Source organism: Periplaneta americana, chromosome 3 (genome assembly GCF_040183065.1).
Source record: "Periplaneta americana isolate PAMFEO1 chromosome 3, P.americana_PAMFEO1_priV1, whole genome shotgun sequence".
NCBI lineage: Eukaryota > Metazoa > Arthropoda > Insecta > Blattodea > Blattidae > Periplaneta > Periplaneta americana.
In genome coordinates this window covers 119587095-119614448 of record NC_091119.1, presented here as the reverse complement: position 1 = coordinate 119614448, position 27354 = coordinate 119587095, and the positions used below count along the sequence as shown (strand labels likewise).

Here is a 27354-nt window from a genome sequence, read left to right as displayed (position 1 = left end):
GGAAGTCCTATCTCACGAGTCGCTTGCTGATGAGATTTTCTAGGAGACTGCTGAAACCCTTCGATGATTTCTCTTTCTCTTGTGTGGCTGATGGATGTTCGTGGTCTTCCGGAATTGCTCTTATGGACATTCTGAACAGTTACTTCATCTTCAAAATTATCTCGCAAAAGAGTAATTGTGAGTCGTGTTGGTGCAGCTCGTCGAAACTCCATTTTACTATCTTTGCACTTCACCTATGTTCTCCGTGTTTCAGTAGCACTTTAGAATGAATTTTCTTTCCTCAATGTTTAGTCTGACTTCAGCCATTATTTTAAGCGGTCACACATGAAAAAATATTAAAAAGTGAGTTAGTTATGAGCTATTAAAGAGTGTATACATTTTTTGGGACACTCTGTATATTAAGATTGTTTTTTTTTAAGCAATTCTTATAAGTAATGTTATCTTTGGTCTTCTTGTGAAATATATTGCTTCATGAGAGCAAAGACACAATGATAGGATGATTATAAATTTGTGAATATGTCACTTTTCCCAGGATATGAACCTGGAGTTATTCCAGACCCAGGACTAACAGTTACCAGGAGAAGAAGTGAAGTTGAAGAAGTAGTGTTGCCGGATGACAGTCTAGCAGACACAGACCTACACGATCATGACCTCATTGATAGTGTCATGTATATTTACTTCGGATCCTCATCACGTACAGAAGGAGCAGCAAATAACCAGGTATTCTGTCAAAACAATGTTGTGTCTAGGTCAGAGATTGTGATTAAAGATTCATGTGCCAGTATCTACTAAAACAAGACACGAAACGAAATCATAATTCGGTTATAACAAAACTATAAGAAAATTGTCCAGAATCAACAATACCATACTGATATATTTTATTCAATGCCTACAAATAACATAAACTCACTAATTCACTAACAAGATACTCGTATTAATATCATACTATAATCTAATAATATTGAAAGTGAGAGAGTCCATTAAAATAAATTTAATTGAAAATCAGAATACATTCAAACAATAATTAAAAAAAAAACACATGTTACAGGTGCTGATCATTGGAGCTGCTATTTCTTTGATAGCTCAGTTCTTGTGTTTGGCAACTGCATTACGCAGATTGCGTCTACATCCACATGACCCTGCGACATTTGTATTGATCAACACTGAATTATCGTTATCCGCAAGCAGCCTGATCTTTATGCTTGGCATACAGGTTAGTAATGTTTGTTAGAAATATTTTCATTGAATAGATAAGTTACTATACAGAATAGGCCTACCGGTACTTCTTCTAGTATATACAAATAGTTCTAAGTACACTATTATTTACCAGTACCTATAATAAATAATAGTCTACAGGTTTGGAATTATATCGCTCATACAGGGTGCTAATTAAGACTTCCAATGATGAGGGGGATAGAATCCTAGATAGAGAATACCATACATAAAATTATTATTATCCTCATTCGATATAGCTCAATACTTGGATATACTGAGTTGCTTGTCTTGCATCTTGATCATAATAATAATTATACCCGAATCCATGGTGCATCATTGGATTAAAACTTATGTATTATGTTACATTGTTGTTTAATCAACTGTCCGAAGACAGGTCTAAACTTCACAAGTGATACCAACATGACACCACTTATGGGACAACTAAGCCAGGAGATAATGGGTAGGGTGGCAGTTCTTCCCCTCTCCATTGCATACATCGCCGATTAGTTACATATTACACCAATCAGACTTCTAAGTTACGTATGGTATATTAATAAATTTAATAAGTTTTCAAAATTGGACATCCCTGTTTTATACGGATTCGACTATTCTCACAAGTTCGTCTCGCCTTATTATTATTATTATTATTATTATTATTATAATTATTATTATTATTATTATTATTATTATTATTATTATTATAAAATACGCAAAAGAGAGAGAACTCTAAAGAAAGCAAACTATAATATGAAACATGATGGAAGATATATTTATAACGACAAATTAATACAAACAATTTTTAAGTTCCACTGCATAATCGTTATTCTAAATGTTAAGGCAACTGGAGAACAGCGTTGGTGTGAGAGTGTGGCGCTACTACTTCATTATCTGCACCTCGTTGCATGTTTCTGGCTGTTCTCAATTGGGTTGCTTGCATATCGACGCCTCACTGAGAACAACAGACCCTTAGGACTTCGTCTGCATTGTGGGCTAGCATGGTTTCTTCCTGCCATATTTGTACTGGTAAGACTTTAATACTATGGTAACAAGGTTTTATATACTGGTATTTCTTCTATTGTGTTTTACCTTTCGCTTGATTTATGTTCAAATCAAATACATAAATGACAATCGTAGTAGCTATGGAAGGGGGGACTGTTGGGCATCTACCGGTACCTCGCTGAGGAAATAATTTAAAATGCTTCTTTTGCCTGTTGCCTGACACATGTTCGCACGCACACACACACACACACACGTTAGTTTCTCTTCAATGGAGCAATAAAAATAAATGCTGACTTTTCCAAATCTCAATGGGGAGGCCTTTCAATATGCGTCATTGGTGGCATTCTGTTGGGCCCCACTCATGAGACTCCAGAGACAGCTCTAATATTTTGAATGAAATGATGGATTATATGCAGTATATATTTTTTTCTCTGGTCCTTCTCAACAAATCGAGCAACTTTTGTTTAAACATTATTTTTTCTAAAATAAGAAGCTAGAGCTTGTTTGAAAATTATACAGACTCCAAGAAAAACACCAAATGCGACTTTGTCTGCTTGCGAACCAGAGCCATCTGCGTGACATTCTGTTGCTTTAGACTAGACCATGCAAACACTGCAAGGGCTTAATAGGCCTAGTCTTAATACTTTTTGTTAACTAGAGAAATATACTTTGGAAAGAAAGGCATAGTAACATCCTGATAACCATCTGTTTTCAACTGCACTAAATAAAAACATATCACATTCACCTTGCCTATGAAGAAATGTCTCAAGACAATATAGAACTTCGTCAAGCCACAACTGTGAAATACTTGATCTGCATTTAGATAAATGCCTAACCTGGAAACATCACATCAAAACAAAGAGAATGGAAGCTAACCTAAGGTTACCACTTTTCTCCATTTCCCAAGGACAGTCCCCGAATTTTGCTTTCTGTCCCCGGAATGTCCCTGAATTTAACAATTTTTCCCAGATATCCCCGGATTTTTTTTTTTTATTTATTAATATGGTTTAATGATTCTTGCACATTGCTGTGATAAGTATTCTCAATGCAACTTCACAGCTTTATCATGCCATAATCAAAACTGTAGGTGACGACGTAACTGCAATTGAGTTTTCCACATTGTTATGTGTATGTAAATTAATAAAAAAACTAAACTCCAAGAAAGAAGAAAAATGTGTTCCATCATTAATTGAAAACTTAGGGCATCTTTAGAAGTGGTTCTTGAGAATTCTCAGTGGCTCTTACCAATTTTATGAAAATGTTGTTGAATATTCCAGTTCCTGTGTTATTCTTTCACAAAATTAGATATTTACGAAATTTAGTTACCGTATATTGCTGAAACATCCTCTAGAAATGGAAAAATTTGAAAAGGCTGTCCATTATTTTTCTTCAAAGTAAATGGATTTGACATGGATGAAGATAATTTATTTGATGAAATTTCTTGCTTGAAGAAATATGTGGCTTCAGAGAAAATGGCAAAGTGGAATGAAGAAAATGCTACCCTTTGCTCAAAATGGAATGGAATTTTATTTAGTTATTTTTTTTCTAAGAAAATGATTCTCTGTTGATTGAACTATCTCTGTGTCTTCTTGAAAGTAATGTTTCAATTGAAAGTTTTTTCTTCATTGAGCATGATGTGGATATCCCAAAAATGCAGAATGAGTGTAGAAATGTTCGAGCCATGCTTGGTACCTTAATCAACTTCAACATGACCTGTCAAAAATTTGCTGAAGAACTGAGATCTAGAGAAGACCTGCTTAAAAAAATTCACTCTTACGGGGGTATGCTCAGGACGCCAAATGTCCCATTTTTTTTAAATTGCATCCCATTTCCCTATATTATCGTTAAAGTAATTCTTTTTCTTTTATTTTATTTATTAAACACCGGTACTGCATCAAATCTCACACTATGATCAGAAAATTGGCGTCTGGTGTGCCATTAGTGCTAGAAGAATAATAGGACCATATTTTACCATCAGTTCATTAACCTTTAAGAGCCAAGCTACCATTATAGTGGTATAACTAGTATTATACTCATGACGTGATATAATCAGTAAGGAAAGTGGGAAAAAACCAGAGTTGGTATGCTACCTAGTCACTAAATTGGCAACAATAGCCACCACAAGCTACAAGCCACAGTTTTCTATACCGGTACTTGAAATGCTACCTGTAAGCATTCCAGGAGTTTACTTATCAAATAAACCTGTCTAAATACACGTTAAATATAGTTCTAGAAGGCTTTGGTTTAGATCTACGAAGTAAACAGATAGTACTCTTTGCTGTGAAGGAATGTAAAAACAAATTTTTTCAGTGACGGTATGTCATTTTGCACTAACAGTACGTTTTCTTGCCATAGAAATCATATGCCAGCGTTTCTCAAACTTTTTTGAAGTGGGGACCACTTTTTTAAGTCAAAACAGTTCTGGGGACCACCTTACTCTTTTCCCCTTCGAAAGCAAATTTATCATTTGTGTAGCATATTTTAATACCAGTATACTTATATTTTAAAATACTTACTTACTTACTGGCTTTTAAGGAACCCGGAGGTTCATTGCTGCCCTCACATAAGCCCGTCATTGGTCCCTATCCTGAGCAAGATTAATCCAGTGTCTACCATCATATCCCACCTCCCTCAAATCCATTTTAATATTATCTTCCCACCTACGTCTCGGCCTCCCCAAAAGCCTTTTCCCTCCGACCTCCCAACTGACACTCTATATGCATTTCTGGATTCGTCCATACGTGCTACATGTCCTGCCCATCTCAAACGTCTGGATTTTATGTTTCTAATTATGTCAGGTAAAGAATACAATGCATGCAGCTCTGCGTTGTGTAACTTTCTCCATTCTCCGATACTTCATCCCTCTTAGCTCCAAATATTTTCCTAAGAACCTTATTCTCAAACACCCTTAATCTCTGTTCCTCTCTCAAAGTGAGAGTCCAAGTTTCACAACCATACAGAACAACCAGTAATATAACTGTTTTATAAATTCTAACTTTCAGATTACTTATATTTTAAAATAGAATTAATTAATTAAAATTGATTTAATTCAATTGATTTTATATTAGTATTAACACTAATTAAGTTAATGTTAATAGAAGAAAATTAATTTTCGTTTTTTTAATAATTCAAGGCAATTAGAGTTTGGATAATCTTTAACTTATTAACTAAAAAAAAAAAAAATAAATGTTGGTACTCACATTAATGAGATGGATTAGCCTGCCGATTCTTGCACAGTTGTTCTATATTTGGACATATGTTGGTAAGGTTAAGTTGGAGATTGTCAAAGACATCGAGTCGATTTCTGTAGCCTACTTTGTATTTATTAGAGTTAGTAATGAAAACCCTTTCTAAAACAGATACGTAGAAGCAAACTGAATTATAATCTCTAAAGCACCATTGTACAGTTCACTATATTCTCTTTTCACTTGTGATGTGGTCCAGAAATTAACCATACCTTTCGCTTGGAATTTCATTTTAAGTCCGGTGTCACTCGAGACTTCAATTAACTGTTCTCTTTCACTCACTGAAAGTTTGTTATTTTAATATCGCGATGAAAAGGATCACGAACCCATGAAAATTCGTCATATTTACTTGGAAAATAAATTTCAAATTGTGACCTGAGTTGTATTATTGGTGTACGGCGTACAGTCCGTGACCATTTCAATGTGCAGATTGGGTGTCAGCAAAACTATTAAGAAAGTTATAAATACATGAAAAAGTTCGGTACTTTGGTCTTCTGTTATGAATTTGGGTAGTTGCTGGCTGGCTTACAGGAGCGGCGCCAGATGTGCAGGGAAAAGATGGCGAGAAACACCACGTTCATAGTGCTTTAAATCTCCCTTTTGTTGCTGAGAGTTGAGTGGGAAGTCGGTAGACGAGTAGGGTAATAAAATTCATAAAATGTCAGTACTGAGAGAAAAAGTGAAAGGCGATTGCCATGTGTCATTTCCAAACTCTGAGATTTTCAGCTATAATGTTATATGCAATTCGTTTGAATTTTATTTTTTCTTCTGTCTTTTTTGAAGGACCACAAGGGCAGACCTCGAGGACCACAGGTGGTCCGCAGACCATAGTTTGAGAAACGCTGCCATATGCCATACTGGCGCCTACCATCTCACTTCTCTCACTGGATATAATATGTTATAAATTGTATATTATATATAAAATACGTCGATATTCTTTAATTTTATATAACATTAAGGACATTGCACTTGATTAAAATAATTAAAAGAAATTTTTTTTGTATTTTTTTTCTTAAAAAAAGGAGCAAAATCATTTCAACTGCAGTCAACTGAAACCTCGTCAGCTTCCATGCATACCATTACACCGATTGTTTTACAGGGCCTTCCCCATCCTTTACTGCAGGCTCAATTGACTGCAGTAGCCAGGACGTGAATCTGCGATCTTAGGCATGATATGCTGGTCGGACATATCTTGTGCACTTTAAACTGTTCGGCTAACGAATCCAACACGAATTTACCCGATTATGCAGGTATACGTACTCCTGCTTAACAGTTAGAAATTTTCGTGCAGTAGTGGTATAAGTCTTCTGGCTTCTAAAGGTTAATGTAACAGTCCAATCCACATGCACTTCAGGAACTGAGAGATAACATTGAATTAGAAATTACAAGAATTTTATTGGAAGAACTGGAGAGAGTGAGCAAGGATATATTTTCGCGATATTCCACTTGTGTGGACAAGAAGATCAACATTTTCAGCATCTATTATAAGATAAATACGTTGTAGTTTAATTGCCCTGTTACAGAATTAGTTCTGGCGATTGCAACAGCAGTCCTCTCTGAGGAACTAAGCACCAATACATCGGTAAACCAAACCAATAACAACTCTGCATTTATGGTGCGAAATTTTAAATAAGAATTTGATCGAATAATTTTGAAGGAAAAATTGTTCCGGGGTTGGGTATCGAACCCGGGACTTATGGTTAAACGTACCAACGCTCTACCAATTGAGCTACCTGGGAAATCTACCCGACACCGATCCTATTTTTCCCTCTATATCCACAGACCTCAAAGTGGGCTGACAACCATCAAGCAACCAACATTGAGTGCACACTAACTCTGTGTGACTTAAATTGTGGTTTTCTGTTAACGAACAGTGACGTGTACTATGCAAATCAAGCATAATTCCCTGTAAAGTTGATTTGAATAATTTCGAAGGAAAAATTGTTCCAGGGCCGGGTATCGAACCCGGGACCTTTGGTTAAATGTGCCAATACTCTACCAACTGAGCTACCCGGTAACTCTACCCGACACTGATCCAATTTTTCCCTCTATATCCACAGACCTCAAAGTGGGCTGACAATCGTCAAGCAACCAACATTGAGTGCACACTAACTCTGTATGACTTAAATTGTGGTTTTCTGTTAACGAACAGTGACGTGTATTATGCAAATCAAGCTTTCAAGTATAACTCCCTGTAAAGTTGATTTCAATAATTTCGAAGGAAAAATTGTTCCGGCCGGGTATCAAACCCGGGACCTTTGGTTAAATGTACCAATGCTCTACCAACTAAGCTACCCGGGAACTCTACCCGACACCAATCCGACATGAGTTTGCAAATAGGTGTGACATATATGTACACAATGGAGCAATGTGCTATGAAAATAAAAGTTTTTAGGGTGGAAGATAAAATGAATGTATAAAATAATTCGAAAGTGATAAAAAGAAAACTAATATGAACTGTGAATTTGGTTTGCTTAATGGAATAACTGAAAATCATATACTTATAAAGGAAGCAGTATTTTGCAAAGTGGAAGCACAAAAAAGTAAGTTACAGAGCTCTTCTTAATTGTACTACATGGATTTCATTTATCGTACATTATATTATTTAATTCTTTTCTACTGTGTCGCACAGTATTTTATTTTTAAAAGTGGCAGCAGTAATGGGGTTTAATGCAGCGCACAGTTGGCTACTTTTCTTTTAGATTACAAATGCAATACAGACATTTCAGAAGAACTACAAATGCAACCTATCTTGGAACAAATTCAGTAGTGTTTAATACTTCAACAGTTGGACAATCTCCATTTCAAATTCATAATTATCATAACTAAAAACAACATGTACTCGTATTAAGGATGTCTCTTATCAGGATTCCTCTGCAACTACGTTACCAACCACGAGGTAAAAGAAATTTGGGTAGACCTCTGAAGTGCTGGAGTGATACTGTAACAGGCCACTTGACCTAATACCTGGAAGGCAGATGATGATGATGATGATGATGATGATGATGATGATACTTCTTATAACGACACTTGTTTATTGTTACCATACATCATTTCTTTAGTCCCTTCAATGACATTATAACTAAGTTCAACTGTATGACAAATATCTGTCCACAGTAGTGCTGATGCAATATTATACCCGTACTTATAATTTCTTTAGTTTGTAATTAAAGTTACAATTTAATTTGAAAATAAGTTTTATATTACTTCCAACATTAAGTGAATCGCAACTAGTGGTTCTTCATTATAGAGCATAGGGATCGATCTCAGGCCAATTTTGTAAGAACTTTAGTGAAAAAACGACAGTTAAAGATTACTTTCTCCAGGTAGATACTTCAGTTTCCTGTGTCACTGTTATTCCACTTTTGCTTCATTATCGACATATTATGGGCCTAATTATTGTTGGCTCTGAATACATATCGTAGTCTAAAAGATTTATTAAGTAAAGGACTACCTTTGAATTAACATATTCGTCATTTTGTGCGCAGATGTGCTATGCCCTGAATCCAAAAGGCTATGAAACACACCGCTATTGTTGGATGTCAGTTGTAAGAGGAATGCTGCTGTCCTACATGGCACCTGTTGCTTCACTTATCGTGGTATGTTTATTTCCTCATTTGCATGGCCTATATTTATAAATAATATGTACTCTTCTTGTTTCAGTACTATACAATATACGAAGAAAGTATTTGATCAAAAATGTATTTGAGGTTTAGATGGAAAAACAAGTTTTTTAGCATCTTTCAGTGATTTTGTGACAAGGAAGCTGTGTACAGCATTTTCATTTAACATAGTGGAAGGATTTCGTTGATATTACATATCTATACTAATAATAAAATTATAACTTAATTTTTCTGGCAATTTTTACTTTTTAAAAAATAATTGGTGTTAACATGTACAATAAACTATCCTGAGATCAAAAATCGCATTTTTTAAATTTTTGTTTGTATGTCTGTACGTATATATGACTCGGATAAGAGGGAAGTATTATATGATATTCTTATTGACTTTGGTATTCACAAGAAACTAGTTCGATTAATTAAAATGTGTCTCAGTGAAACATACAGCAGAGTCCGTATAAGTCAGTTTCTATCTGATGCTTTTCCAATTCACTGTGGGCTAAAGCAGGGAGATGCACTATCACCTTTACTTTTTAACTTCGCTCTAGAATATGCCATTAGGAAAGTTCAGGATAACAGGCAGGGTTTGGAATTGAACGGGTTACATCAGCTTCTTCTCTATGAAGATGACGTGAATATGTTAGGAGAAAATACACAAATGATTAGGGAAAACACGGAAATTTTACTTGAAGCAAGTAAAGGGATCGGTTTGGAAGTAAATTCCGAAAAGACAAAGTATATGATTATGTCTCGTGACGAGGATATTGTACGAAATGGAAATATAAAAATTGGAGATTTATCCTTCGAAGGGGTGGAAAAATTCAAATATCTTGGAGCAACAGTAACAAATATAAATGACACTCGGGAGGAAATTAAATGCAGAATAAATATGGGAAATGCGTGTTATTATTCGGTTGAGAAGCTCTTATCATCCAGTCTGCTGTCCAAAAATCTGAAAGTTAGAATTTATAAAACAATTATATTACCAGTTCTTCTGTATGGTTGTGAAACTTGGACTCTCACTCTGAGAGAGGAACATAGGTTAAGGGTGTTTGAGAATAAGGTGCTTAGGAAAATATTTGGGGCTATGAGGGATGAAGTTACAGGAGAATGGAGAAAGTTACACAACACAGAACTGCACGCATTGTATTCTTCACCTGACATAATTAGGAACTTAAAATCCAGACGTTTGAGATGGGCAGGGCATGTAGCACGTATGGGCGAATCCTGAAATGCATATAGAGTGTTAGTTGGGAGACCGGAGGGAAAAAGACCTTTAGGGAGGCCGAGACGTAGATGGGAGGATAATATTAAAATGGATTTGAGGGAGGTGGGGTATGATGATAGAGACTGGATTAATCTTGCACAGGGTAGGGACCGATGGCGGGCTTATGTGAGGACAATGAACCTTCGGGTTCCTTAAAAGCCATTTGTAAGTAAGTATGTATGTATGTATGTTTGTTACCACTTCATTCTACAATGACTGAACAGTTTTCTGTGAAAATTGGTATGCAAAGTAAGTTAGGACCCACTAAATACAACTTTGAAAGTAATTCAGGAGCAAATGACTGGTACAACTTATAATAAGCTAATTTTTCACTAAGTAATAACAAAGCTCTATTTGATAATATAATAGATTAAATTCAATTAGCTATATTTATTTGTAACAAGTGCAGCAAAATGTGCGGATATGGTTAGTTTACAATAAATCTACATGGGAATTACGAATATGAAGTGTCAACATTTTTTCCACAAAAAGAAATGGTCTTTATCTGAAGTTTCGGTAGAAAAGTACTTAATTATTTCGAAACCAGCTTTGAAAGTATTATTCTTGATTTTTTAATGACAAATAGTTTCAAGAAATAATTTTCAATATGTTTCCAAGCAAATTCAGTTCAGAACATATTAATAAATGTCAAATTATCTAAATGTTCTCCAGTCAGAAGTTTGAAATAGGAAAAATATATGCCTGAATACAGTCATTTTTTAAACAGCACACATTAATGCAATGTTAGTTATTTAAGGTACAGAACAAAAGCTACTGCTAGTTGCAGATTGTTTATACATCTTCATATATGTAACAGTGGCACTCTACAGTGACTGATTGTCCTGGTTGTCTAGCAGTTGCTGGTCACTGCATCTGGGGCTTGACTTAGTGCAATGGATTTTAAAGGGCTATAAAGTCCTTAGCATGGTTTTCTCTTGGAGAGAAGTAAAGTTGGAAGGCTCATGTCACACATTTGCAGCATGTAAAAGAACCCTGCTCCTAATAGAGGATTCCAGACTAAATTTGTTGCCATTTCTTGACCAAATTGAGATTCGATGCTGAATAATCCCTGCAACTGTAGGCACCGTTAAAAATACTACATATACTACACCGTACATTATAGTAGTCCTACACAAGATATCAAAGTTGTATCCAAGTTAATCAGAGAAGTTATGTTACAATGACTGATAAAATGAAAACACTGCACCATAAAACATTCTGGTCATTAAAAAGCTGATTTTAGCTAGGAATTCTTATGATTTAAGGTTAACACCATCCTCTCTGTACTGGGACTCAGGCAGTTGTCACGCTGTGACAGTATTCACAAGTTCTGCCTCATGGTACATGGCAGCAACTGTGAAGAGGATCTGCGTAAATCTCTGCGTCTAGCAGCAATGCTCCTCCCATTCTTCGCAACAGTCTGGTTCCTGGGTGTACTGGCACTTGAAAATCCTACTACTCTCGCCATTCACGTGGTATTTGCTGCAGCCAATTCATTTCTTGTAAGTGGCCTGACCAGGGGGGAAAGGATAAACAATATATATATATATATATATATATATATATATATATATATAGGATAGGATATGAGAAAATAGTACACACTGAGGACACAAGACAGGGAAAATAACGTTAATTTTTCCGAATGAAATAGAAAATATCTAATTGACTACTGTTAATTTTTTGGCAATTCAAGTGACAGCACTGTTTGTACTCTTTGTTTTTGTTTCGCATCGCACCTGACTTCATTCTATAACATATTATAGTGTATAGTACCTTAAGATTTTATAGAATAATCCCGTAAAATAGAATATTCCGGAAATGATTAGCACAGTAGTACAGGAACATTCTCAAAGGTTCACTTTAGATATTTCGATATTGTATACATATTGAAAGTTCTCTAAAGACCTGGAAAACTTTGGAAAAGTGTTGAATATTCTAGAACACTGTGGAAGATTATGGAACATGGAACATTCAAGAATGTTCTAGCATAAGAAACTGTCTTCAGAAATGTTTGGGGTGAAACAAATGCGATTACAGTTATTAGTTCTACAACAAAACTGTTCTCAAGAAATGGATCCAGACCATGAAACAGTGACTGCATGAGGATCAGCTCAAGTTCGGTTGTATTTTCCAAGAGACAAGGTAACAGTTACCGAACTAATGTAGTGTTTGAAAACGGTGAGATGTAACTACGTTTTCATAGTGCCAAGGAATAGGTGATATGTTTAATGTTTATGTTTTCTTGTGATAGTGCCTCAAAGGAGTTTAGTTAAAGTCCCAAGAAAGCACACTGCTTATTGACTGATGCAGTAACTCCTCATTTTAAAGGCAAGATGATTGAAAATTTAAGTTCAGACTATTACTATTATGGGTACGAGAAAACTACAAATGAGAAAAAAAAAAAACTTCAGATAACTTCAAGAAATCTATCTCGTAGAAAGGGTCAAGTGGTATCACAGTATTTGCAAACATATTTTCTTGGGAAAGCATATGGTATTACATTACATTCTAAGATCAACTAGACATTAGTGGATATAAATTTACCATTCATTGAACTGCTTTCATTTCGTTCAGCTTCATGATTCCAATGTAAACAAGAAAGTGTAGCGACTGTTTAATGAACAAGTAGGCCTACTTTCTTTGCATTCTGAAGGATTAATCGCAGTATAATTACATAGTGTCTTTCTTCAAGATCTAGAAGAAATTGGAATAATTCAACTGAGCTCATTGTAGCACATTTTCATTATTGTGATGGTTGACCCTTCAGAATACAGAATAGAAGAGTACTGTACCAGTCTTCTGTTTAAGATAAACTCAAACTTCCTAAACATGCATTTATCAAACCTACCCCCTTTCTAAAAAAAAAAAAAAAAAAAAAACACACAACTGCAAGAGTTCCTGATTGAACAATGGGCTGTAATTGTTCTTTGTAAAATACATACTGGTAAAATAAGAAGGGAAATGCTATCTTTGAATCACAGACCTGCCAAGTCTCACGCATTATGCGTGAGACACACTGATTCAAGGCTGATCTCATGCTCACACGCACGTGAGCTGAAATCTCACGCAGTTGTAGATTACAAAATTTTAAAACAAGACAGTATCCCTGAAGATGTATGGGAAAGTGCTAAGTCCAAGATGAGGAGCAAGTAAGTCAGTACATTTACCAAACGGTTGTAATTTGAGCATATTTATCTCAGCTGAAATTAGCAAATGGAGAAGTAAGGTACAAGAGTCTATCTGAGGCTGCAAAATTGGTTTTGATAATTCCATATTCTAATGCTAGCAAATAATGTGTCTTTTCTATAATAGTGAAAAACAAAACAGCTTTTAGACTTTCATTAATCGTGGATGGTACATTATCATCTGTCTTGATCAAGAAAATGGCCATCCCTGAGCCATGCCACACATTCAAACCACCAAAAGAAGTGGTGACTAATGCTAAGAAAGCAACACATGGTATAATAAAACACATTTTAATAAAAAGTGAGATTTGTATCGTTTAGAATTAAGTGCAACATTTGGAATATATTAACTTATTTTGTGTTTTTCCCCCCACAAAACTAATGAATATTACATAAAAATAATTTGCATTATAAAAAAAGTTGTGGTTTGCTAATAATTAATTATAAAATAAATGGATATTATATAAGAAATTTGTTGTCTCACTCATTTTCCTTGAATCTCACTCTTCCTGACCAGTGATCTCACTCATTTACCATGGGGACCCTTGGTAACACTGGAATCACCGTCATACAGGAAAATACACTCATTACTGAAGGATCCAACAATTAAAGCTAAAATGTACTTTATTATTTCTTTACCACTTGTTCATGATTTGTCGACCGAACTTGAGAAACTTGTGTGTGCTTTGAATGAACGAGTATGTATACCATTAGAATACAAGTGATACTGCACTGATTTTAGGTTTGAGCTTGATGCACTCTTCAAAGAAGAAAATCTTTTACCGCTTGAAGTTTAATGCTTGTACCAAGTTGAAAGTTAAGAAGATGAGGCAATTGACAAGTTGCATTTTCTGAAAGCATCTCAAAATCGTTTTGTTGTTGGCTGTAAACTATCATTACCAAAAATCCAGCGTCATCAGAGCTAGTGAAGGCATTTGCGTGTTTGTCGCTGCAAAATATTCCACTGAAAAAAACTCCAAGATCTTGTAACCATTGCTAAGGAGATGTTACTCACGATTTTTTGCTTGATGAGTGAAGACTTGAGTAGCCTAAATCTGATTTTCCAAAATAATTTTGGATTGATTCTTGCTGGAGCCATATCTTAGTCTCCAAAACGCTGATGGCAGCCCGTCATTTCCAAACATTTGCAGCATTTTGAAGCTGGTGTTCATTCTAATTCGTGGCAATGGTGACATAGAAAGATTTTCTGTTTCTATGTGGGCACTTACAGACGACCATACAATAACAGAAAGGACTCTAAATGACATTATGACTGTAAAGGATGTCATACCTTATCTCTGAGAAGTTAATTGCAAGTGCAAGAGTGGGCTACATGAAAAACAATAAGTAAGTACTTAAAAGACAAGAAAAAAAAAAAGAGCAAGAGACTGTAAAGGAAAGGAAAAAAAAGAAGAAGAAACACATCTCAGAAAAATAAAAGAAAAAGTTCAGAAAGATTGAGGTGAGATAGCAGATCATAAAAGACTCTTAACAATATGGAAGAAGAAAAGAAAAGCAGCTGCATTTGATCTCTTCAGAGATTACAGAAAGTTACTGAAAACAATGATACCCATCAACTGCAGGTGGCACAAGGTATGATGGAAGCAGCACGATGTAAACAAAAAGAACAGGAAGAGGAGCAGAAGAAGTTGAATACACTCAACACAAAAGTACAAAAAATATTTCATCTTTAATCATATCATTTTTTAAAAAGAACTGAAAATCTTGTTGAAGTTTATGTTCACTGCTCTATAATTTGTAATAATATACTACTATATTATGTATTTTAAAATACAAAAAATTGATAAGGGGGAATGCAAGAGGGTGGGATGAGGGTGAGCACTCTCCTTTCTGAATTTCAATATATTTCTTGCCTAATTAACGCGTAAAAAAGTACATGTTCCTTTTTTATTGCTCATCAAGTTCTTTCCCTTGTTTTTAATTTACTAAATATCAATAAATTTGTCAAGCCTATTAAATCTACTACTGGTACTTCATCAAATAAGTCTATTAAGTCTATAAAATCAAGCCCAAATAGTGTTCGTAGTCTGTGTAATGTCAAAATGGCAAGGCCCCTGCCGAACATTACAAAAGATGACCTACAATATTGTTCCCAAAAGTAGCAGCACTGTATACAGCTATGCTGACTCAGAAAATAACTACTTCACTACTTCGAAGGCAGCATTAATTTGGTGAGTAAAAAAAGTTACAGGAGTAATCACGTTTTACTTTGTGTCACAACTTCTGTATTCCCTCAGTGAGTGTTATACATAGAACCATTGTGAGATTACTAATATACACAGTGGTTATATTTGGGTAAAATTCTGGACATTTGTACTATATGAATTGGGAGAAATGTCTTCATATGTCAGGATCAAAGATACAAGTGATGTTTATCACATATATGTACCGCACCAGTACCAGTTAATACTTTGTAATGCTGGAATCTGGTGTTCATTCACACAGTGACCAAAAATAATGTAAATTTATTTTTACTTCCAGAACTGGTTCCTGTATGTATGTTCGTCTGTGGTACTGCCGCCATTACAGATTTTACAGGAAGAGCAATCTGACAGCAAGACATGTGACACAGAACCTTTGCTATCTCCAGACATCACACCTGTCCATAAGCCAAGCCCTGCACGCCTTGTTACAGCAACTACCAATGGAGGAGAGCTGCTGGAACTAAGACTTGATTCTATCAGCACTATTAGCTCATGAAGCTTATCACTACTACAGTACTAATGATTTTCCAAAACAAACTCATGTCACGAGTACTTGACTAATAATATTAATGAGAACTGAGTCCCTTTCTTGATAAATACAGTCTTTTCACATACTTCGGTAATACATCCAAGACATTTAATCATGTTTCAAGGTCTTCGAGTATCATTCCAGTTAAAGTAAATTATTAATTAAAATCTGTGTAGATTCCAGTCATAAAAATAGTAATATACGGTACCTACATTTTTTAGTCAGTGGTAACATTTCCTTCTGTTAAAGGTTTTGGTTTTCACATCCCTACCTCTGTCAGGATTTTGCCCCTTGACACAATAACTGTACGATTTTTCTTCTGAAAATGAAAGTGTAAATATACATTGCATGGGTTCGGCATGAGATCCAATTACGACAACGATTGAAAATGGATAGACATCCACGATTCAAGCAGAATTGGAACTTACGACTGCGGCTGGCATATAATATCAGAGCTGAGCTACCTAGCATTCACCATATTTCATTTCTACAAATATTCTGTAACTTGACTTGAATACTGTTCTAATGAATGAAACTATGTGATTTTATGACCTAGGCAAATACTAAACGCTCAAGTTGAGTGCCAGTCTAATGTACATACATCTCGTGAAAACTTTCATAACAGAGTTATTACATTCATCTTAACTTTCTTGATAAGAAGGACATGGGAACAAGTAATGAATTAAATTATTTTAAATTAATTTTTGGAATTAAATTTAGGTGATAAAAACGAGGTACCAGGGTCGCAAAATAAACACCCAAAAACACAAGATGGTCACTAATGTTACTCACAATTCATCGTTGTGGAGTAATGATTAGCATGTCTGACTGAAATGAATGGGCCCAGATTCAAATCCTGGTTGAGACAAGTTACCTGTTTCTTTCGGGAATTTCCCTCAACCAAATCAAGCAAAATTGCTGGATTACTTTAGGCGTTGAACCTCGGACTCATTTCGCCATCATTTATTCACTTATCAATGTCATCATTACCACAGTTCAGGTTAAGTTCACAGTGCAGCGTGCTGTACTTGTACAAGAGAGTGATCATTTGGCAACAAATATCATTCACAAGCATTCCCGAACACTGGCTGGTGACGCACGGAAAGGGCAGGCATAGGGACAAGTGGGCTGCCTACTTGAAATCTGGTATGCAGCAAACCTTAATGTATGTGGGTTGGGATCGTGCCTAGTTCGACGGTTAACACAACAGATTTTCTAGGTTGCAATGCTGGGTTGTAGTGTCTCCTACTGAAATTCAGTTAAATTCAATACTGCTCATAGAACGTATCTTTTCATAATAAATCCTAATAACATAAATAGGAAAAACTTCGGCTTCCTTTATGATGTAAATTTATTCATTTTGAAACTTTGTTATCTAGTATTTTGATTTTTTTTTCGAGTAGGTATTAATAACCTCATATCTGGTCACTTGGAACAATTTTCTTCTCACTGTGAATAGTAATAAAAAAGTTATTCGGTTTCTAGAAAAAACTGTCAGCCATAGTATATGATACCTATCCATTGCAGTTATGTAATTCTTTACTGATAAAGTATCAGGGTGTCTACCAAAAATGTGAAACAAAAATTAGTTAGGCCTACTTTTTAGTTACCACAACTGAATTAGGTACTCATAAGCACAATGAAAAAGCATTAATCACATTTCAATCATCTTACAATCTGTCATCAGATTGTTTCTTAAGTTCTCTGATCTTAATTTCAATGGATGCGCAGCCAACTTCTCTCCCAGCCTTCTAGACTGTATTAAACTCGCATGTAATCACAGACTACTGATCACCACAGCTCAGACAGTAGCACTGTACGATCAAATACGTGAAGCAGAACCATATGCGCAATTTCGATACCCACAATCATTTGAGTCTTTTAAATTAGTTACATTTCGTTACTTTCATTACCAATTACTTAAAGTAATTATTTTTTTTGTAATTTTTGTTACTGATAGACACCCTGAGTATGGACAAAACAGCTAAAAGTAAATTTCACTTAGCAGTTGAGATGTTTCACGCCAACAGACACACAAAGATGATAAATACTACTGTATATATATATATATATATATATATATATATATATATATATATATATATATATATATATATATATATATATAAGACAAATAAGACAAACATATTTTAAAGCATTGAAGTAGCAGGTCTACGGTATATGGGCAGTCTAATGAATGATATGTAATTATACCTAAAAGATACATTGTAAGTATAAAGTCTATGCCAAACAAAAACATGTTGGTACAAATTAGTCTTACATTACGAATAGTTAAAAAAAACTTTATAATTGTTTATTACAATGGATGTGTCTGTCAGAGAGTGAATTAAAAAAAATCAAAATATACTTATTGTAGGCAGTGTTACAATAATAAATTGTGTTCCATAGATAGAATAGTAGATAACATAACATAATTCACTTTAAGTTTCAATACGAAAATAGTATTTCTGATTATAAATCTTAGCTATAAGGAGACCAAAAGTTTTATAAATGATAGATCATTTTAGTAACATGGCCAGTAGCAGATCAGGAATACTCAGTACTTTTTTTTATACGAAACAAAGACTTCTTTCTATTGTATACATGTTATAAAATATTTATGAATTTAATTCAAATACTTATATGTACATAAAAGAAATTGCAATCATTTAATTATTGTAACTGTAAATTCATTTCATATTTCCATGGTGAAGAGCACAAAGGTTCTATGTCCAAAAAATTGAAAAAGTGAGTTATTGGTACCAGTTGATTGTCTCGGTGTACCTAATCTTCATTCTGGACAAAGGTAGTATGGCCTTCCTTGAAGAAAATATCATAAAAATGATTATGACAATAAAGTAAAATCCCAAGATTCGTTACTCTCAAAAACTCTTTTTTGCCATTTCCCACAAATTGTGTTTTATGGGCATACAACCTTTTTATTCTTACCCATCGATTTTATACTTTATAATTTTAGTTTTATTTAATCTACATCTCCATTAGAAATGAAGAAAATAAACATGTAATGTGACAATGGATTTCAAATGGCTAAAGGAAAAGAGTCCAATGTCACATCATATACGGTATTTAAATGTATTGTTATTATATTTTATTATTTCTCAAATTTACACAGAATTGGAATGAATTTTCTTCTAATTAACAGTGAACAAGTTCTTTTTACTGTAATGTTTTTAATATATCACATGAATTGGACAAATGAGTCTTAAATCAAACAGTACCGGTACTCAATTCACACTCCTCAAAAATATTTGTATGTAAATGTTTGTACAGTAAAATTTTCTATCTAACTCTCTATGTTCTTTCTTTTTGATAGACAGTCATTTGTTGCATTAATTCCAACATATAGTAGTGTTTCAATTCAATGTTATGAATAATGTTATTTACTATGAAATTTGTAATTAATTTTAGATTGTTTTTCTTCTTCTGTTACCTTCTGCCCATCTGAACTTAGAATTTAAGATAAAGTATTTATCCTTTATTGCATTTTCTACATATCTTGTTCTGTATACGTATTTAATAATACTATTACCATCTGCGTAATTTACTCCCTATGCTATTTTCTACATTAAAGTTCATTCTTCATGTAATATGATTTGCGTTATATTCTTAAGTGTATATGTTTGTATCAATTCCTTGTCATTATACACTCGCCTATCTTTTGTTGTCTTCACAATTTTTCCTTTAAAGTTAACACACAAATACTTGAAGTAATGGTCATCCCTCGTGCCCCAGAATTCATAAATAAATTAATTTGATAATTTGCATTAAAGTTACTGACAGTTTGAAACATATTTTTATCTACTGGCACCAGTATATCTAATTGTTTTTTATATGAATTATTAGACAACCTTACTGTCACTGCTAGATAATTACGATTACAAAGTAATTATTGAATCTTCTATTAGTTCCTTCTTTCATTTGCAACACCAATTACAGTAGCAAGTATATGAAAGTGAATTAGAAACTCAATATGAGGTACAGATTAACTTGGAAATAGTATAAAATATATGATACATGTTCCTACCATCAAAGACATTTATATTTTGTCAGAAGGAAATAAAGTATTGAAATTGCAAAAAGTAGTACATTTGTTTCGATTAAATTACCAGTACATATATTTCACTGTTTACTTGCAGAGGTGTTTATGATTATCCCATGTACATTTTTGAAGACGCTTAATTGTTATGATTAATAATTTATTGGATTCTGTTCAAAATGTAGCAGTATAAAAGATTTTATGAACATTACGTATTAATACTACAATATTTTGATGTCATAATAGGTACCAATGACATGGAAATAGAGAACTGGTATGTTACAACATTGGTGACAATAAACTTTACAAAGAACAAAAAGTTCTGTTTTTTTTTTTTAACATGAATCACAAATGAATCAAAGTGTGAAACTAAAATGTTGTCAATATCAGATTTAATATTAAAAGGAGAATACTTAAAATAAATTAAGGAGATTAGTTCATAAAAGACAACTTAAAGGATTAGCAGTTACATGATTATGTAGGAATTTCAGTAGCATCTGTCACTGAATAATGGGTGATTACTAATTAGAGTGTAGAAAAAATGCAATGCGGTGATCTGGATCAAGCTCTTGGCTGAGCCACTTATAGACTCTGTTTATGCAGAAAGCTTGGTATCGTTAAAATACAGTGTAGTATCAGTAATTCGACACTCCATAAGGTATTAATATAAAATTATTACATTTAATATAAGTGGTTACAATATCATTTATTCATCCAAATTAAGAAAGGAGATGCTGAAACTGTCTGCCTTCTTGTTTCAAACATATTTTGTCACACATGTTTAATAAGTGTTACCGGTACATCAGTTCCCGTTGAGAAACGGAAGTGATGTTTTCCCAGATGCTACTTTTCAGTTCTTCCAGAGTACGTGAATTACTTTTGTATGCTTTGTCTTTTAGAGTTCCCCAGAAATAAAAGTCAAGAAAAACGACAAATGCATTCTCCCTGTGCAACAGCATTATGCAAAGACACAGGCAGCAGACTATTCTATAGAGGAATTTTATAGCATAGGTTTTAGGTTGTGATTTTTATCTCTGAGATCCTGTGCTGAGTATTACAAATACATAAAACCTCGATAAGACGCGCCCACTTATTACGCTATCCTTTGTAATATGCTTTTTTTGTCTCGTCCCTGAATATTTCATATATAACGCCTTTATAAAATACCCCGTTTGTTGCGCTCAAGTCCAGCATAATACGCTATTTTTGTGGAATATTTTTTATGTAATTTTCAGCAATGTACTTAACAGCAATGAAACATTTTGGCCATTGAACTTATTGGTGCCATTAACCTGTACCTGTACATTTAAACCTTCATACTGTACAATACCCCACCCTCTTGTTACACTTTCTTATTCGACTCTTTACCTGCACGCTTAAAGTCTACATACAGTTACAATACCCAACCCTCTTGCTAACCCTCTCTTTCAAGCAACATTCCTCACTCGGCCGTAATAAAATTTTTGCTGGCCAGTTTGTTGTCCTTTAGTGTATTGAAGTGCCTGTGAGTGTGATTACAATGAGTGTTAAACGAAAAGCCTTTCTGTGTTGGAAAAATTGGAAATCTTACGAAAGTACGATGAAAACAGTACTCTTAATCAGAAACAACTCTCTGACTCATTAGGAATCCCATCATGACATTAAGGACGATAATAAAAAATCGCGACTCAATCACTGCAGCTGCAACATTGGGAGATGTAAGCGCAGGAAAGTGAAGTGTTGTAAACATGAGGACTTGGCAAACAACTATAAATTACATTTTTCGAAAGAATTAAGTACAGTACATATTGTAAATGTCTTTAACATACAGTACAGTAATTACATAATGGAGTAATACTGTATTACCTTTCATGAATCATGTATTTCAATAAAGAAAAATACTAATACGAGGGGGATCCAGGAAATAACGACCATTCGCACATACCCTCCGCACAGCTGACTCCCCTTCCTTGTTTGAAGGTCAACTGGCTTCCTTAACATGTGTTCTCATAATGTTGTGAGTACTGGTTGCAACAAGTCGCCATTGTGCATTTTGTGTTACTTCAAAATGAACGACGTGATTGATAATCCCGCCGACTGTGAGGTGAGGAGTGTGATTCGATTTTTGAATGCCCGACATTTGAAACCTACAGAAATTTCCGACAATTGAAAGAAGTGTATGGTGATACTGTAATGAATGAAAGAAATGTGAGAAAATGGTGTGAAATGTTCAACAATGGGCGAACAAATGTCCACGATGAAACTCGACCTGGACGCCCATCACTCATCACAGAAGACCTGAAGACTAAAGTGAACGACAGAATCTTGCAAGAAGGCGCACATCACTCGACGAATTGCATATTGCTTTTCCTGACATTTCTCGTTCTTTGCTTGGTGAAACTGTGTCGCAACATCTTGGCTATCACAAAATCTGTGCACGATGGGTTCCACGGCAACTGAGTGACCAACACAAAACTCAGAGAATGGCCTCAGCATTGACATTCTTGATGCGATATCACACAGATGGAGACGCCTTTCTTGATCAAATTGTGACTGGTGATGAGACCTGGGTGTCTCACAACACCCCAGAGACCAAGCGCCAATCACGTCAGTGGCATCATCCCTCACCACCCAAGAAACCGAGAAAATTCAAACAGACTCTCTCAACATAAAAAGTCATGGCTACTGTCTTTTGGGATCGTTTTGGAAGTGATGAAGAGTTGAAGAAGGCAGTGAACACCTGGCTTAATGAACTGGCGGCAGAGGAGTATAACACGGGAATTCTAAAGCTAGTGAACAGATACGACAAATGTTTAAATGTAGGTGGTGATTATGTAGAGAAGTAAAGCAAGCTTCAGTTATGTAACAGACTTTGTTTTTTCAAATAAATATATTTTTTTTAATTATTACAACAAAACGATCGTTATTTCCTGGATCCCCCTCGTAGATACTGTATATAAATCAAAATTAGTTTATCCACCTAATACACTGTCCCGGTTAATACGCGATTTATATGTGGTCCCTTGAATAGCGTCTTATCGGGGTTTTAGGGCCCTTACACACGAGTGACTTTTAGCCGTCAAGGTCGACTGCAAAAAGCAGTCGGTCTGCCCCCGACATGAGCAGTTCTTCGACGGCAGAAGCAGTCAACATGAGCGACTCTGCAGTCGATAAGGGAGTTGTGTGTCATTGGTTCCGGCAGCAGTCGAACTGCAAGAGGTGTGCCATTATTCACTCGCATTATAATAATGCACGTTGAGGAATAACTTTTATTATTTCTCCTCTGTTCTAGAAAAAGACGTGTTAAACATAGAACATATTGGATACATCGGATTCTCACTCAATGAATCTTCTGAAAAGTATGAGAGAAGGAAAGCTAGGAACATACTGCAGGCCACCGGAGTCAGTCGGTTGAGGTGTTAGCCTGTCGATCCGGAGTTGCACTCGGGCATGGATTCCATTCCTGCTTGAACTGATTACCTGTTGGGTTTTTTCTTAGGTTTTCTTCAACAGTAAGCGAATGTCAGGTAATCTATGCCGAATCCTCGTTCTCATCTCGCCAAATAACATCTCGCTAATAAATATGTTATCCTTAACTACTGTACAATTTTGATGAAAATCTGTTTCGTATGAGAAAAACTACTAATTTTACCAACATTCACTCCTACAATGGGACAGTTTCTTTTACACAAATGTAATGAGAGTTAGTATACAAAACAAATATACTACCTATCACTACTGTGCAAAGTTTAATGAAAATCTGTTAGATAGGAGAGAAGTTATTAATTTCCTCTAAATGCACCATTTATGAGGGGTAGTTTCCCTCAAACGTAACAAGAATTTCTATGCAAAACAAATATACTACCTGTAACTGCTGTAAAGTTTCATGAAAATCTGTTAAATAGGAGAAAAGTTATTAATTTTTCTCTAGATACTCTCTCTGTAAAGGGGTAGTTCCCCTTGTACCAACGTAATCAGAGTTTGTATACAAAACAAATATACTATCCGAAAATACTGCAAAAAATTTTATGAAAATTTGTTACATAGGAGAAAAATTGTTAATTTTCTTTAGGTGCACTCCATAAGGGGTAGTTTCCCTTATAAAAACGTTATCAAAGTTTGTGTACAAAACAAATATACTACCTGTATCTACTGTACACAGGTTCATGAATATCTGTTAAATAGGAGAAAAGTTATTAATTTTTTTCTAAACACATCTCCCATAGCGGGTAGTGTCGTTTATGCAGGTACAAACGTAATTAGTTTGTATACAAAAAAAAATGTACTACTTGTAACTACTGTACAAAGTTACATGATAATCTGTTAAATAGGAGAAAATATATTAATTATATCCAGCTAAATTTATGTTTTGAAGCATTGCGTGTCGCCGACCTTGGCGGCTAAAAGTCGTCTGTGTGTAAGCAGAAAACGCTGCCGCCGGTTGCGGGGACCGACTGCAAGACAGCGGTGCAGTCAGTCTGCTGTCGGGGTCAGCACTTGTGTGTAAAGCAACCGGCATTTTCCATTTAAATACATTACCGACTGCATTCCTGCGACAAGCCGCTAAGGTCGACTGCAAAAAGCAGTCGACCTTGGCGGCTAAAAGTCGCTCGTGTGTAAGGGCCCTTACTGTAGCAAGTTCTCTGAGTAAACAGAGCCTGCAAGGAGCTTAGCTGAGAGCTGGTACACTGCATGGCAGCTTCTCTATACACATGCACACCTGCTCGCACATGCGCACATGGTGTCCCATAACCAGTGGTATTATTTTTTTTGTATATATATTTTTTTTAATTTGAAGAGAAAAAAAATATTTTTCGCGCTTTCTTCCACAAAATATGACGTATGCTATCGCTTTATTTTCACTCTTATTTTTCCTTAACATTTCTGATAAGAAGCTACGTATGTATGATCTGTTTTTCGTTTATGTTTAAATTTTAACTTAACTTATTAGGAAGGTAGATTTATAAATGACAATATTAATAAACATGTATTATTCCTTTATTTTAGTTCTAATAAATATTGTAAATTGATTTTCTCCCCACTCCTACATCAAATTTATTTTCAGAAGGCTAACATAGCACATGTTACAACAGAGTTCTCTTCCATAAGTCGTCTCCAATCATTAACAATCAGAGTACCGTATATCTAGAAAAAATATCTCTGCTTCAACTGCTGAACAGGAGCCCAAATTCATTTTAAAACAGTATTAGCAAAGTTCAAGTACATCACAGTGCTTTCAGTGAATACATAATATCGACTTCTCATTTGGCTTTCCATTCATTTGTTTTAAAATTAAATCTTTAAGAGCAAGATATCCTACACTAACATCAAACAATTTTAATACCGTATTTTAAAATTAGACAGTGTTTGGATTTTCTCACTTATTTCTGAAATGTTTTCAAATATTGAACATAATCAGCTGATGATGCACAAGCTCTTATTCAGAGTTGGTGATACACATTCAAATACTACCTACTATTTACATGATAGGGGCTTTTAAATTATCTTTGCACAATACATTATTTATACATATTATATACATTAATTACTAGTTGGTCCTAAATACTTAACACAAATTGTGCAGTTGGGACAAAATTATCCCCATGTATCACATTTCCAGCGCAAATCTTCATTAGGAAGTAAAAATACACTGACTTTCGGATTAGTTAAATAATTGCCTTCAGAGGCAAGTACACAACATTTGGGTGGCATATTCTATATTCACATATATATTCATTATAAATATACACAAACAGAATTCGAATAACAGAAGCTAATAATTATACATAGGCTACCCTTTACTCGCATAGGCTTCAATGGTATCACGTGACTAGCTGTGACTGCGAAACCAGCAAATAGGGTCGCAGTTAGTCACATGATACCATTGCAGCCTATGCGAGTAAAGGGAATGTATAATTAGCTTCTGGGAAAAAAATCATCTAGTGAAGCGACCATAGTGGCTATGAAAATTCAAGTGGCCCAACCACGGAAAGCTCAGAACAAGGAGAAACAATCAGAGATTGAAAAAAATGAACGAAGAGCCCCAAAGGGAGGATCCTGGGGCGAATATAAACAGACAAGACAACGGACTCTCACCCAACATGACTACAGAACAAGAAGCAAACGACCAAGAGGAACCTAAGACAGAAGAAGAAGAGCCGTGGAGGGAGATACTACACGCAGGAGAATCAGACGGCAAGCGCCAACGATAACAGGAACAAACGTCAACAGAAACACACTAAGGAGTGGCCCTCGGTCAGCGTGGCTGTATGTGGAGAAGCTACACAAGGACTCCATCGAAAACGAGCTGAAAACGTACATCGAAAGAAAAGGAATAGAGGTGAGGGATTGCGAGGTGATAAATGCCGGACAATTTTTCAATTCATATAGCGTAGGCATCCCATTGGATGATCTAGAAGCAGTGAACGATCCACTATTCTGGCCAAGAGGAATAGTTGTGAGGAGATACACCTTTCGGAGAAACCATCCAGAAAGAGGTGTTTGTCTCATCTAAGACGACGCGCCAACAAATAACTGTCATGACTTGGAACATAGAGGGACTGGGAAGTGTCAAACGCTTAAGGCCAACAAACATTCTAACATCAGACGTCATCATACTCACTGCGACTTTCAACACGTGTGAAACTAGTCTACAAGGATATTACACATATGAAATACTAACGACAAAAGGGAACATGGGAAGACCAACGAGAGGCATTACATGCCTAATCAAACCTCTTCTGACCCCAGCTCAGCTAATTCATAGCATGCCGAACGTGATTGTACTACACACCAAGAACTAGTCATAATAGGTGCCTATTTTCAGCCAGAACGCATGGCTCAGGAAATCACATAAACATTGGGTGAAGCCTTTAAAAAAAATAGACAAGAATAAAGCGGTGGTACTCTCCGGTGACTTAAATTGCCTTATTGACCAGCACAGCCATAAATCCGACGTAGTAATGGATTTCCTAACGAATGAAGGTCTACTGTATGCCTCACAAACAACCCAGAAGACAAAACCTATTTA

The 27354-nt window shown here is 35.1% G+C and overlaps 1 protein-coding gene across 1 annotated transcript in view; it reads left to right on the top strand.

The window, feature by feature from the left end:
* LOC138696451 (adhesion G protein-coupled receptor B1-like) overlaps positions 1-20391 on the top strand; it is a 78805-nt gene extending 58414 nt beyond the window's left edge. The window contains exons 3-8 of the mRNA XM_069821438.1: positions 533-720; positions 1049-1213; positions 2053-2238; positions 8948-9058; positions 11612-11848; positions 16037-20391. Of these exons, the coding sequence (XP_069677539.1) occupies positions 533-720; positions 1049-1213; positions 2053-2238; positions 8948-9058; positions 11612-11848; positions 16037-16255 (1106 nt within the window). The 3' untranslated portion in view covers positions 16256-20391. The remainder of the gene's footprint in view (positions 1-532; positions 721-1048; positions 1214-2052; positions 2239-8947; positions 9059-11611; positions 11849-16036) is intronic.
* Positions 20392-27354: the final 6963 nt, after the last annotated feature.